The sequence below is a fragment of the Primulina huaijiensis genome, chromosome 1 (genome assembly GCF_012295235.1).
Source record: "Primulina huaijiensis isolate GDHJ02 chromosome 1, ASM1229523v2, whole genome shotgun sequence".
Lineage (NCBI taxonomy): Eukaryota > Viridiplantae > Streptophyta > Magnoliopsida > Lamiales > Gesneriaceae > Primulina > Primulina huaijiensis.
In genome coordinates, this window is record NC_133306.1 from 20,552,223 (window position 1) to 20,567,751 (window position 15,529).

The 15,529-nt window shown below is 32.6% G+C and overlaps 1 protein-coding gene across 1 annotated transcript; it reads left to right on the plus strand.

The window, feature by feature from the left end:
• Positions 1-3,619: 3,619 nt before the first annotated feature.
• On the plus strand, positions 3,620-4,810 carry LOC140959255 (polygalacturonase inhibitor-like). The gene has a single exon (XM_073417149.1). The coding sequence runs from the start codon at positions 3,680-3,682 to the stop codon at positions 4,682-4,684; it is 1,005 nt and encodes a 334-aa protein (XP_073273250.1). The 5' UTR covers positions 3,620-3,679; the 3' UTR covers positions 4,685-4,810.
• Positions 4,811-15,529: the final 10,719 nt, after the last annotated feature.

Genomic DNA, 15,529 nt, shown 5'->3' on the forward strand with positions numbered 1-15,529 from the left:
TAAACTTGAAAATTTGGTAGGAATAAATTTATCTCAATCTAAGGAATTAAAGAAGGAATTTTGAAAATAAGCAGATAAATATCTAAGATTTAAGTTGATACTGAGATACCGGGATAAAAGATCAAGCAAGAGATAATAAAATCCCTAGAATTCGAAATCTAACAATATATACNCAGCGAAGCGCTGCCGCCGTCCAGCCGTTGAAGAGGAATTTTCGAAATTCCTGTGCAAGCAACCCTAATTATTCACGTAATTTTTGCATCAAGAATTTAAGGTAAGTGGGCAAATTTTAAATTTTTAAATTTTTGGGTTATGTTTTTTTCTTTTAAAGAAAAAAAAAATGCGGTCGAACACCGTCTACGTTTTTTTTTAAATCTTGTTACGTTTTGTGAGACACTGTGAGGATTCCCTGAAAATGGGTGGAATTCCAACATATGGCCCTTAACAGTGGGATAGAACTGTTTTACGGTCTCGCCCCCTTAGAGGATTAAAACTTAGGGACTGACGTCAGTAAACCATGAAAGGTGAAAAATTGCAGTGTTAAAAAATTATGAAAAGCATGCTGTAAATATATGTTATTTTCGAAAATATGAAATTTCTATGTGGTGTTCGATAATTCCCCCATTTACTGAGTATTCCCAAAATACTCACCCCTTACAACCTTTCCCAGATAAATCCGAAGAACAGGTAGAAGAAGAAGAATCGGAACAGTTTTGGGGATGATGATTAGTAGACAGGATTATTTTTTTAATTTTAGAAATTTAAAATTTTAGATTAGACGTTTCCGCAAATTTATTTTATTTCAGTTGTAAAGACAGTTGTTTTTTTGAGAAATTATGAATAATAAACTGGCTTTCGGTTTATATTATGCTACGAGGCTGGTTGTTTCAATTGTGTGATTGTTAAACAACGCCGGTGTCAAATCCCGAGTTTCGGGGCGTGACACTTTGGATGCGTAATGTTCTCTTCCATTTTGTGTTCAGACATTTGGTTATACATTTTCTTGTTATGAATCTAGCCTATGAGTTGGGGGCTTCATTCCAGAGTGCAGACTCTACATCATGTATTCTGGTAAAATTTACTTGGTAAAATGTTCATTAGATATTAATGAGATGGAAGTAAATTATCTACTGTCATTGGACTTCTGTTGATTTGAGTCGTGTCAAGTTAATGAATGTGTGGAAAAAGAACAGTAAACATGAGATGAGATTGCATCCATACGAAACACTTCATTCCCTTTTTTTAAAAAAAGATATCTTGGTTGGGGTTTTAATAATTAGGTATCGAAATCGATATCTCGTATCAAACATCTCTTTCATTGTTTTTGGGAGTTCGATGATGAGTTTGTTACAATGAATTTTAAATCTCATCCAAAATTTAGTAATTTAGTGTCAAATGTGTTGCACGTTATCATAACACCTCTTCGGTTTTCTTTAGTTAAGATTTGTGCTTTTTTGGTTTGCATGCATGCAACATACATATTGTACCCTCAAAGCTGTGATTTGTATAAAAAATTTTTTATTATGTTTAACAATTATCAAATTTAGACCCGGTCTAGCGGGGTTACAAGTGGGTCCAGGGCTTGGGTTCGGTCAATCAGTCCCAGATCCGCTCCGCCAAAATATGTCTATATATTTAAAATAAAATATATATATATATATATAATTAATATCTTATCTATAATTTTAGTTTATAAAATTTTTGGATTGAAATTATTTTATTTATTATTATGTGTTTAATATGAAAATATATCAGTGCAATTTTTTTTTTGTTATCAATTGAATACCAGTTAATATATTTTAATTTGTTATAATATTTTTTTCTAGAATATTATTAATATAAATTCGGACATAAAAATTTAATGATTTGTTAATTTTTAAATTTTTTATTGAATAAATATAAAATTATATATTTTAGACGGACCCAATCCCTAGTTCGCGGAGCGGGACGACTCTAAAAGAAGGCATGATAAGTCTCGGGTTTAGCCAAACCCACTCCAACCGGAACCCGTTGCCATCCTTGTGTGCACTCGTGATGAACTTTTTGTCAACCTTGTCTTAATCTAATTTAATCTAAAACTATTGTACAAAAGATATCTACATTATTATTTAAACTATTGAGCAAGAATGAGGTTCTTACAAAAATAGCCTCATAAATAGTCCTGCAAAACAACAAAAACAATTATTAGAAGCAGAAAAAAAAATAAATCAACTTTATCAAAAAATAAAAACACAAAACTGTTCATTCAAATTAAATAAAAATATAATTTCAAACAATTAAAATAAAGAGTAGGTCTCTTGTGAGACAGTCTCACGAATCTTTATCCGTGAGACGGGTCAACCCTACCGATATTCACAATAAAAAGTAATACTCTTAGCATAAAAAGTAATACTTTTTCATGGATGACACAAATAAGATATCTGTCTAACAAAATACGACTCGTGAGATTGTTTCGCACAAGTTTTTGTCTTAAATAAAAGCATAAAACTATTTACAAATATATATATTTTAAATTTATTATGTTTATCACAATTATTGACGCACCAATAAATTATAGTTGGAAAATGTGAAATATATATACGCACGTCACAATCAATCGGGAGTCAAATTCAAATTCAAATTCAAATTCAAATTCAAATTCAAATTCAAAATCAAAATCAAAATCTTTGGAGTATACCATGCATGTCATTTGGTATTAATTCCTGCTGCGATATAAAATCGTCGACATCAAATGGCAACATCGTATATTGAATTTTATCCAAATCCGTAATTTTATTTTCACAAATATATATGTATATATATATATATATATATCATGGAATGAGTCAATAATAAATAAATTAACGATATAAAGATCAGCTTTTACGGTGAACGCCTGAAATTGTTGACTGAGTATGTTTGCATGATTTTAATTTAAATAGTTTTAAGCATTTTCAACGATTGTTCTTGAAAAATATTTAATAAAAACCATCCTAAAAAATCCTATACATTGTTTTCTGTAGAAATAGTCATTCTGCTATTAACTTTCTGAAATTACTCCTGTCAAAAAAAAAAAAAAAAAAACTTTCGGAAATTACGGTAATTTTTTTTAAAGTTTTTATTTTATTTAAAATCAAATTTCGAATATATTAAATAAATTTAGCAACATTTTTAATGTAAATATATCGTCTATACACAAATGGACATGGTCAATTGGTCATTGCTTGCAATAACACAAAATAAAAAATAAAAAAATCAAAGCTACATATTTGACTATTGATATATTATCAACGAAGATAAAGTCGGAAACCATTTAATTTACAAGATAAAATGGAACATTCTTCACTTGGTCAAATGTTAAGCTTGTCAGAAAGCAGCAAATCCACAGATTTAGGATTCATTTTCTCAAGTCACATAACAGCAACTATAAAATTAGATTTGGTTAACCGTATTATCTAGTGAAGCCTGTAAATAATAAGTGGTTTGAAGAATTAGTAGTGATCCAATCTTTGAAAATTAAATCTTGTCAAACTAATTAATGGCATGTTTCATACCAGCAAATAATCGATCAAATGATCCAGTTGAGTTTAAGCTAATCCGGGAGTAATTCACTAGAAAAAAAAACATCTATAAATGCTTGATTGCTCTAGCAAAATCCCACAACTTGGAATTGGAAAACTTTCTATTTTCTAATAAAATAATGAGTCCCTCGAAATCTTGTTTCATTCTCTTGTTTTTGTTCATATTATATGCGTCTCAACCATTTGCTGCTCTTTCAGCCACGGATAAGTGCAACCCAAATGACAAGAAAGTACTTCTACAGATCAAACAAGCCTGGAACAATCCCTACCAATTGGCCTCATGGGATCCCAACACGGATTGCTGCACTTGGTATGTCGTCAAATGTGACTCCAAAACCTCCCGGATAGTCGAATTCAACCTCTTCGACGCCGAAATTTCAGGCCAAATACCGGAAGCCATAGGAGACCTCCCGTTTCTACAGTTCTTGAATATGCGAGACCTCACCGACCTCACCGGGCCGATCCCACAATCTATAGCCAAACTCACTGATCTTAACTTTCTCAGGCTAAGCTACACCAATCTATCGGGCCCTGTGCCGACATTTCTTAGCAAACTCAACAAACTCACTTTTCTTGACTTGTCCTTCAACGATCTCACCGGTTCGATCCCTCCTTCACTATCCCAACTCCAAAACCTCGATGCCCTACGGTTAGATGGGAACAGACTCACCGGGGTTATCCCCGATTCCTTCGGGACATTCACTGGAAAGGTCCCGGATCTTTTCCTCTCGGATAATCAGCTGACAGGACTAGTTCCAACATCCTTGGGTGCCTTGAGCTTCTCCCAGCTGGATTTTTCAGGGAACAAGCTCTCAGGTGACGTTTCATTCTTGTTCGGAGCCAACAAGGCCTTGGAAATAGCCGATTTTTCGAGCAACAAGTTCGCATTTGATCTCACAAACGTGAAGTTTCCACAGAGCTTGACATCATTGGACTTGAGCCACAATACGATCACTGGAAGTCTGCCGCAGGGATTGACTCAGTTGAATCTGCAATACTTGAACGTGAGCTATAACATTCTGTGTGGGCAGATTCCGATGGGCGGAAAGCTGCAGAGCTTTGATAGCACTTCATATTTACCAAACAAATGCTTGTGCGGTGCTCCATTGCCTTCGTGCACTTGATTTGCCCACCATCGACAAGAAGTCTTCTGCAGGGGTTGGGCAGTAAAATTAAGTATATATATCTTTGCCATTTATAGTGTATTTAATAAATAAAGCAATAAAGAATAAGCGAGCTTATTATCTTGATGTATTAATTAACAGTGATGCCCCACAAGTTCTTTGATATTGGTTTAATAATATTGTGGGCAAATAATTTCGCCAATATTCAATTTTATTATTATATTTTTTATTTTGAAATCGATAGAAGCTTGGATTCATGTTGACTCGAGGCATATCAAGTTAACAGATGCAAAACATTAGTGTTTATTGTTTTACAAAAAACTATATAACTAGTAGTCGTAATGATGTAACTCAGATATTTTAAATCGTACAACAACTTAAACACCATGTTTCGATTGTTCGACTCAATAAAGACAATTATTGCACCTAATAATGAGAATTATTGATTTTTCCTCCAGGTTCCCGCAGAGAAAACCCGTAACAGGACTGGTTTGGGGACTAATTTTCAGGTTTGAAAATTTTTTTGGATCCCCAAAATAATTTGGGACGGGTATCATGAGGATATTATCTTCGTCTCCGAACCCTCCTCGGTAATAATAATTAGTATTATCATTAATAGTAATAGTAATAATAAATTCGGGTTCGAGTCTTTGAACCCACCATATTATTTACTTTTGAAACTGGGTTAAGGATGAAGATGAGGATTTGATCCCCGTAGATTCAGGGATTCCTCGAACCCGAAATAATTGGAGATGAAGGTGAGCATGAGAGCGAAAATATAATACGAGACAGAAATGAAGATGACAGACCCATCTCCTCTTGGCCTTTGACATCCTAATGAGAATGCATCCCCACATGGTATACCTCATTTTATGATAAATTATAATTTTTGTCATATTATTTACAAATTATATATATGATTAAAAAACATGACCAAAATAAAACAAAATGTAAATTATAAAACCAAAAACATAAATTTCCTTATTGTTTTATACCATAATAGAGCCACATGCAACATGCATGCGACGAATCGATGCATTATTCTTCTTGTTATTATCATTTTTTGACATTTATAATATCTATGATTACTCTGGCTATAACTTCTTTTCAACGATAAATATTTAGTCTATACAATCAATAATTAAAATCTATCATCGTTTGAAACAAAGGTTTTGAATTAACAAATTCACATACATTATCATCAATATGACCCATTTTTATGTAAAAAAAATAATATTTTTGAAATATATATGTATTTTGAAATAGTAGCAAATTTATTTTTTTTATATATTATTTTAATTAAAGAGACACACATGAAACAGAATTTTATAAGTCATAGTTTGTGACATTGTAGTTTAATTTTCAATAATTTTAATTAAAATAGAAACTTAATGAAATAGTACTTTTTTTAAAAACAAAAGTATGCTTTATTAAAAAGAAATTGGCATGCAATGACATTTGGTCATCAATATTGCTAGTTCTTGAAACTTCTGCGCGAATATTCATATATACTGAGGCACGCTACTTTTGCAACTTATGTTTTTCATATTCTCGTGATATCATCTCGTGAGTTAATTTTATAAGATATTTTTTTGACCTGATTCGATAATAATTTTTTTTTTGGTATTGAAATATTAATTTTTACTTAACTATGGATCGGAATGACCCTCTAATAAAAATAAATCCGTGAGATTATGTCACAAAAAAACCACTTTTTTTTAAGATTACAAGAATTTTACCACCTCAAACTTTGTTTAGAAACGAAATCATGATATTTTGAAAATCAATATTTTCCCTTCCGAAGTTCTATTAAATAATATTTTTCTATACTGCCATCTATTTCATATATTTTTTGAGTGGTTACATTGATCATGGTTCCATATATTACAAAAAACCAATTAATGTATACAAATTGTAGGCGGCCGTGGGATGGTCAATATGGGACCACCGCACAATGCCCCAGTTGGATAAGGTCCCAATTAAAATAAGTTTAGGGGTATATTAAGTTGGATATTTGGGCTTTGGATTGAGAGTGAATTTCTGGAAAAACTTGATTATGAAATATTGATTGATGACTTTGCTGATAAAAAAAAGATCGGTTTTTCACCGTTAATCGTAATAAAATATATTTTCTTTTTATATGATGTAACGATAGTGATTATTAGCAATGTAAAATGTAATTTTTTTTATTATAGATATTAGTTTATGTGATCAAATAATGAAATTGTGTTTATATAATTGATTTTAGTATTAGTTTTATATAAATACAACGGCTTTTTTTTTTTTTGCAACGGACCCTTCAAAGTCTAAGACCGATCCTGTATACAATACAACACAAACTATTCTATAACACCATCAAATAATGAAACACATTCAACTACATATAACCCATGTAGGTGGGTCTTTTAACCTCGAAACACTTATTTCAGATTTGTATGTATGTGTGTATGTATATATATAGTAAATATTAGAATAACTTGAGGACTGTTTTACAACCAAAAATCGGGTGGTTGATATAATTAAATTTTTATAGTTGGAGTGGGTAAATGTAAGTTCCTAAAAAATATGCACAAAATTAAAGCAACTCTGAGACGGTTTTATGAGTCAATTTTATGAGTCATGTCTCCTATTTAGGTTACCCATTAAAAGTGTTACTTTCTATGTGAGAAATATTATTTATTATTATAAATATGAGTAAGGTTGACCCATATCATAGATAAAGATATGCGAGACCATTTCATAAAAAAACGTACTAAAAAAATGAAGTGCATCGATGCGAGAGAGCGAAGCTTAAAATTTTTTATGTTTAAGAGAAATTAAGACGAGCGTATGCGTATTTTTTTTTTAAATTTAAACTATAATTTTAATTATCTTAAACAGACAATTGAATTATATCAAATAAATATTGGAGTAAATAAAGCTTAAATATAAGTGTAATATATTAATTTTTTGTCACAAGATAGACTGAATGAGCTAACTATATTGTCGATTGAGAAAGATATGGTCTGACAATTGGATTACACAGATTTGATAAATATTTTTGTCTCTAAAAAACTAGACGAGTAGTATTTATGTAGTTATTTTAAATATTTATTGAGTTGTTATTGATGTAATATATAGGTTTTGATATATTTATGTATATATTATTATATTTGTTATTTGGAAATTGAATTTTATATTTATTACTACAACAAGAGAACCTATTTTTCATTTTTCGTTTCAGGTCTCATTCAACACAGATACGGCTCTGCCGTGAAACAATAAAATTAATATCTTTTGTAGGGTGTAAAATGTCAATATCTACCATATATTCATCATCGCTACACTTAACAATCCAAAATTGTAAATAATTAGAAATATTTTTAAATTAATGTTTATATTCTATTCTTGTTCATCAATCATTCTTTAACAAGTCATACTTAAACATTATTAAGTACAATTGTATATTGTTAGCATCACTTACTAATAAAAGCGTTAATTTGTGTTTCGTTTTTTTTAAAGTCATACTTAAACGTATTTAATGGCGCTTAATATGATCAACCAATATTTGAGCTATTTTTTTTTGTTTTTTCCGCTTTTGGCCAAAGTGAAAGCGACACATTTTAGGGAATCTTCAAGCTTAAAACGAATATAAGCGAGATTTAATTAAGTTTTTTAGAATTGGGTAAAAGTATTGTGTTTGACTTGAGTCAATATTTAATTTTACAAACTTTAATACTCCTCTTTGGGTTGGGTTTAATATTAGTAACATATTTCAGTTAATTATTTAAATTATTTTTTTTTACAATAATCGTAATTTTAACCTCGAGTTTTAATCTAGAGTTGAATTTCAATATGACTGACCAACCATCTCTCAGATGATCTGACATAAGGCGTGGATTCTATTCTCACGTTAATAAAAAAAAAATTGTATCCATCCCGAATTCAAAAAATTGAATTAAAAAATAAAAATTTCAATATGGCTGGCAAATTCATTTTAATTTCTACAAGGCCCACTTTGCTGTTGTCCCGTCCGGTCTATGCACCACAATTCATTTAATTGAGTTTGAGTAGGTGTTTTGTGAGACGGTCTCATGAATCTTTATCTGTGAGATCGGTCAACCTTACCGATATTCACAATAAAAAGTAATATTTTTAACATAAAAAGTAATACTTTTTCATGGATGACCCAAATAAGAGATCCGTATCACAAAATACGACCCCTAAAACCGTCTCACATAAGTTTTTGTCATTGAGTTTTGTACACTTTGAATTTACTCGACTCCCATATTTATTTTTATAAGTCAACCCAATAAAAATTATATTCTGAGTGAAAATAAATAAATAAATAATTTGATTGGGCTAGCTCTGATCCATTGATTGATTGATTCATTTTACTTATCTTTATTGTCATTTTTATCCAAAAGGTAGTATTGGTTTTGTTTTATGAAATATTCTTTTAAACCCATACATGATAATATCACAAGAAATATTTTCCTATATATGCAAAAATTAATTTTTTATAAACATACGGGAAAAATTTCATTTACCATCCCTATAAAATATTGAAAATACTGTGTAGTGTAAAATTAAAGGTCTTCCCAAATCAGTTTTTATATATAAAAAAATGTACATTTTATATTTGTGTGAGGTTTTACGTCTGATTTTCAAAAAACATGGTTTTACATGAGTGTATTATAGTATCTCATAAATAAATTTATATATCTTTGACAACGAGAGAGGGGATAGAGACATTTAAAATTTTTAGGAGACTTTTTAAAGCATATGAAGTGATAATATAGATAGAAAGAAGTATATTTTTATTGCAAAAGAAGAAACTAACAAAAATAAATGGGACAAATTAAGTGTACCTACTATCACCCAACATATCGGACAATTGACTGTACATTTCCTTTTATTTTGGTCAAGCTTTCCTATAGTTTCATCACATATTTAACTTTGAGCTGGTAAGAATATCACGAAGTCATTTATTGTGTGAACAAATATTTATAAACGTTTTTTAAAAAATTTTTATAAAATGTTGTTAGGATCGTTAATACGTTTAGAAGGGACGAATAATCACTTTAAAAAAATTTTACGAGTAGTTTTGATAGTGTTAGCTATGCAATATCTGTTTTTCTCAACTCTGAGGAAACTGTCGGACTAAAAATAGTGCGGAAGAACGATCCAATGGTTCATTTGATTATTATATACTCAAATATATAATGTCAACAAGATAAATAAATAAAGTAGAGTAAATGTCACATAATATATGGAATTTCGAAGGCAAAATCCTTTTACGTATTCTTTTCTTCCACTAAGGAAAGAATTCACTGGAAGACTTTGGTTTTACAAATCATTGGTAACAACCCGCTTCAATTCTTATATCTTATCCACTGCCTAAGTTGAAACTCTTAGTATCTTTTACAGCGATTGAGGCCCTTAGTCAAACAATCAAAACACCACAAATATAACAAAGAATGAATCCTAAGATTCAAAATGTTTGCAACTCTCCTCAAACTGTTTCTGACAGAAAACGACCAAGTAGTTGTTTTTCATGCTCTGAATGATATTAGTAAATCTGATAATATATTGAAGAAAGAGCTGTAAAGTCCACTATGTACAAAAAACTGTTAGATAAAAACTGATGAAAATAGTTTATTATTCCAGATTAGAGTTGGTAGGATATATGCGATCTTTCTATTTTTAAGTTGTCGACTTATCAATGGTTCTTTATTTTTATTCTTGTTTCGAGTCTCCTCACGCACAACACTAAAATTATCTGTTAGTAAGATATATTTGAAATGAATATAATTTATTTCTTAATTGTGTTTTTTCTCTTGATAATATTATGTTTATCAAATTATAGAATTACTTTTTTTACCATAGATATTTATGATAAAAACTTTAAATATGATATTCTTGTTTAAAAGAGTTTATTTTTAATAAAACTCTTGTTTTTATATTTTATAAGATTCTTTTATGGAATAAACTCTAGGGCTTATAAAGCATATAAATAATCAAATATAACTGTTGTGGAACGTGTGCGAGAGAGAGGAGAGATGCCGCAAGAGTAAGCACGAGAATTGAATATTTATATCGAAGAAATCAAGTGCTCAAGCCAAGAAGTATTGATGTGTTGGTGGATTGTTGAAGAAACGTATTCACAATACCTAATCACAATTCTGATTAGTGTGTTGTTTATCAAAAATATTTTCGGCTTCACAAAGCTGCTGAATCCATAGTTTTGGTTTTTTGGTTTGATAAGTGTTTTCGATACACTTTTCTCACCCACTTTGTTAAAGAAGCTATCTTTTTTTATTCACTAGTGTTGGTTTTGTAAACCAAAAATTTTTTCAAGTGAATTTTTTGTCCTGAGGCACTGCACAAATGTATCCACTTGTGCATAATTCTTTGTGTCTTGTTTTATTTACATAAAATTTTGTATGTTGAAATATTACGCTGTATGTTATGTTAGGTGATACAACACTTAACTCTGAAACAAACAACCACTTTGTTGCACAATACTTTTACGACATACAACCACCCTTCAAGTGGTATCAGAGAGGAAACTAGATGTTACTAAGTAGGATTCTTATTATTTTTGTTTGAACAGGAAAAAATACCATGGACATATCGCTTGTCAACACGACACTACAACCACCAGTTTTAGATGGATCTAACTATGCTCTTTGAAAAGTCAAAACAAGGATTTACATCAAATCAACTGAAGAAAGAGCATGACAACGTGTTATAGATGGTTGGACTCCATCAAAGACCGTTGATGAAGATGGTGACAACTTGGTTAAATGAGAAAGTACATGGACGACTGATGAAGTCTAGATTTTGAACTTCAATTTTAAAGACACTCAATGTCATCTTTACTTCTTTGGACATAAACATGTTCGTCTAATCACCAGTTGTCTCTAACAAGAATGCATGAGATATCCTTCAAAGACACTGTGAAGGATCCGAAAGTGTGCGAAGAACCAAACTAAGTATGTTAACCTCAATATTTGAAAATATGAGAATGGAAGAAAAGAGTCACTGCTTATGATCGCCGACTTCGATACATTACCAACGACACTTTTAGTCTTGGTGACCCGATCTCTAATGTGAGATTGGTCAGCAAGGTGTTAAGATCGGTTTCAGAATGGTTTAATATCAAGATATATGCAATCGACGTAGCCAAAAACACAACTCAACTTGGTTTGGATGATCTGATAAGTTCTCTTAGAACATTTGAGATGAATCTAGATTTATAGAAGAAAGAAAAAAGGAATACCATTGCTTATCAAATATCATATGACTCATACAATGATTTGTTCAACAATATGAGGAAGTTTGATTTCCTCTCTTGATCAGTGAGTTAACAGATTTGAACTTGTGACATTTTCATGAAACTTCGATCTTCTTAATTTTGAATTTTTTTGATTTCCTGTGGATTAGAGCGTTGAGTAGAAGAGGCGTGAAATATGGACGATTTTCTTGAAATATGATCGCACCGGTTCATTTTTTTACCATTGGACAATAGAGTACATCTTGGTTAATTTTGGGCAGATTTTTCGATAGAAGAATCATTGTTACCATTGGAAGTTCTACTATTTAAATGCTTTCCCATTTTTTTTTGTTAATTAACCTTTTACTCTACTCAAACTCTTCTTGCCCGCATTTTTCTTGCTCTCATTATTCGTGTTCTCTGAAAGAATTCTTTTTGATATTATCTCGATTTTCATCTATGATCGTCATTCACATTTTATAAAAGGCTGGAACTGGACACGATCCTCTTGATATTTGAAGCAAAATGGGTGCAAGCGTCAGTGGTCCACCCCATGTCACAACTGTGGTACCCTTGTCCCACATCTTAAAAATCAAAGATTTAAAATGAGTTTATAATGGCTTACAATGGACTTCTATAGCAACTTGAGTTAATCATTTTCATAAAAGCGAGGACGAATACGAAGTAGTTGCTATAGGGGCCCATTGTGTAGTCACGCAGGCGCGGCCCGGGCTCGGGGCGTGACAGAAATGGTATCAGAGCCGGTCACCGGCATGAAATATCGAGAAATAAGTGCTACGCGGGGCAAAGTGCTACGTGCATGGGAGCCACCTCTTGAACATACGGGGCAAAGTGCTACATGACGAGAGCCACCTCTTGAACCTGTAGGAGCCACCTCTAGATTCTCGGCACTGGTGGATGGAGGGGGTCAGGCCGCGACGAGGACTTCGCGTTCTGAAGAAAGGGTGATTGTGATACTCTTGTCCCACATATTAAAAATTAAAGATTTAAAATGAGTTTATAATGGCTTACAATGGACTTTATAGCAACTTGAGTTAATCATTTTCGTAAAAACGAGGACGAATACGAAGTAGTTGCTATAAGGGCCCATTGTGCAGTCACGCAGGTGCGGCCAGGGCTCGGGGCGTGACAACAACACTGCTTACAGAACCCCCTACTGTTATCTCTCTTCACATGGTTGCGGTCGCTGAGGACCCATTTCCAATTGAAGTCATTGTCCCTCGAGAGCTGAGTAATGTAATTGATGTGGACAATCCACCGTATTTTGAAGAGCTGAATCGTGTCTTCCCTGTTCCTTCGCAACCAAGATGATCAAAGCATCGGGCAGGGTATATGACCCTGATTTCTTTCCATCAAAGAAGTTTTGAGCATCCTCATCCACTGCGAATTTTCTGAATTCTGATTTTTCATCTGGAGATGACTGATGATGAAAATTTTGAGTTGGTCACAAGACCAAAACCTATTGCGACTGAAAAGAAAACGACCCTTACTATGAAAGAAGTTGTGGTTTCTGAAGAACCAACTACCCCTTCTGAGGATGAAAGTCATTGGCTGAGTTTATTGCACGTTTAAAAAAAGAAAAATCCCTGAAGAAAGACAGATTAGAGATTGAAGAGCCTAATGAAGAAATGTTGCAAGAATTCGAAGAAAATCGCCTAGGCCATTATGATGGTTCTTCTTATGATTTAACTTATGGCTCTGTTTCTGACGAATATTTTGCCAAAGATGATAAAAATAATGATAATGATAGTGATGATGAAGAGGGTAGTGTTGCTGATACTGGTCCTGATGTTGAGAACGTTGTTGACGACACCATGGAGAGCATCAACACTGCATAGTATGACTTGAGTAAGTCATTTTCAACTAAGTTTTATTCTGAAGCTGCTTTTGCTCTATGGCCCCTTTACATCAATCGAGGATTGATTGATAAGAAAAATGTCGATGCCTACGGAAGGCAAAATTTTTTTGACTTTTTCAAAATTAGAGGACTTCTGTGAACTTTGAGGGTTTTGGCTCCTTACTCAAGAAAGCATGTCATGTAATTCTAATTAAATCTCTCATCCAGTGTGGACGATGAGAAATCATCAAAATACAAACATGAGTTTGTCCGCGATTGGGTCTATTATTTCAATCTTTCTATTATCAATGCATTTTACAATACTCCCGCTGGTGACGAAGAAGGAATGCCTTCTGACGTAAACGAAGTTACTGCTGCCCTCACGGGAAGTTTGATCACAAAATTTCCAGACCATTCTAAGCACCTAGGTGCTTTAAATCTGACTTCATTTTACTTAGTTCTCCATAAGACTACGATCAGGAACTGGACTCCTTCCACAAATACTACAGTGGTTACCATACCACATGCCATTGTTCTTTTGTCAATTGGTACTGGGAGTACCATGTTTAATTTTGGCACGTCGCTTTTAAAATTGTGCTGTAGTTCGCAGATGGTGGATTAAAATCAACGAAGATGCATTTTCCCTATTTGATCTATGGGATTTTAGAATCACAGTGTTTTGTTCGTGATTTGTGAGAAGAACTTTATGACGTCAGTGACGTGCTGAAGATTCCACCGGCATACTTTAAGTGAAATCGAAAGCTTGTGAAACGTCTACTTGTTTTAAAAGTGCGGAATATTTTTTTTTAAAAAAAAAGCTCGCAATTACAAAATAACATTTAAAATAATCGTATTTATTTGCCAATAAAAGTAGGGCAGTTTAAAAATAACTAACGTCATCCAAAATCAACGTAAACGTTAACGTGTAAAAATCGTAAAATCATCAACATATAAAAATGCGTAACTCATCTCAAAACACATGAATCAATATGCGGAAAAATAATGGTCCTCGGGTCGTATCACCGCACATGCCGCCTGCCTACTCAGTCTTCGGCACCTCTGGTTCCCTGATCAAAATGCTCACCTGCATCACACACGCCTAGTGAGTCTAAAGACTCAACACACCTGTACCAGTAATAGAAAGTACATATACGTAGCACACAACAGTGAAAAATAGCATAATAAACATACATTTCATGAGCTTAAAAACATGAACATGAACGTGTCGTGTAAAATCGTAACGTGTCAAAACATGTCTCATCATGTTATCATATCGTATGCGTAACCGTGACCTGTCAAAACATGGTAATAGCATGTATCATCGTATCAGCATATACGTGTTAAAATCTTAATTTGAATTCCGTTCATTAGCTGTGACTTTCGTATCATCATGTCATCATGTCAGTCGATGGATCCATCTACGTGTAACCGCGGTACCCGGCGGCGAGGATCATCAGCGACGGCATTACCCGCCCACTGAGTCCGGGCCTTACATGTCATCGTGTCATCGTGTTAGTGACAACTAAATCACTTCCTTCAAAACGTGTCAACATATTCATCACTTAAATAAAAGTATGCATATACGTAATCTTTCCTTTAAACCAAGCATGCATCATAATTATCATAATAGCGTAAAAATCGTAAACATGATGCATAATCATTTAAAATATCATAATTTGTGCTCAGGGCGCTGCCAAGACCAAAATCTCACCCCGGGTGCAAAATGACC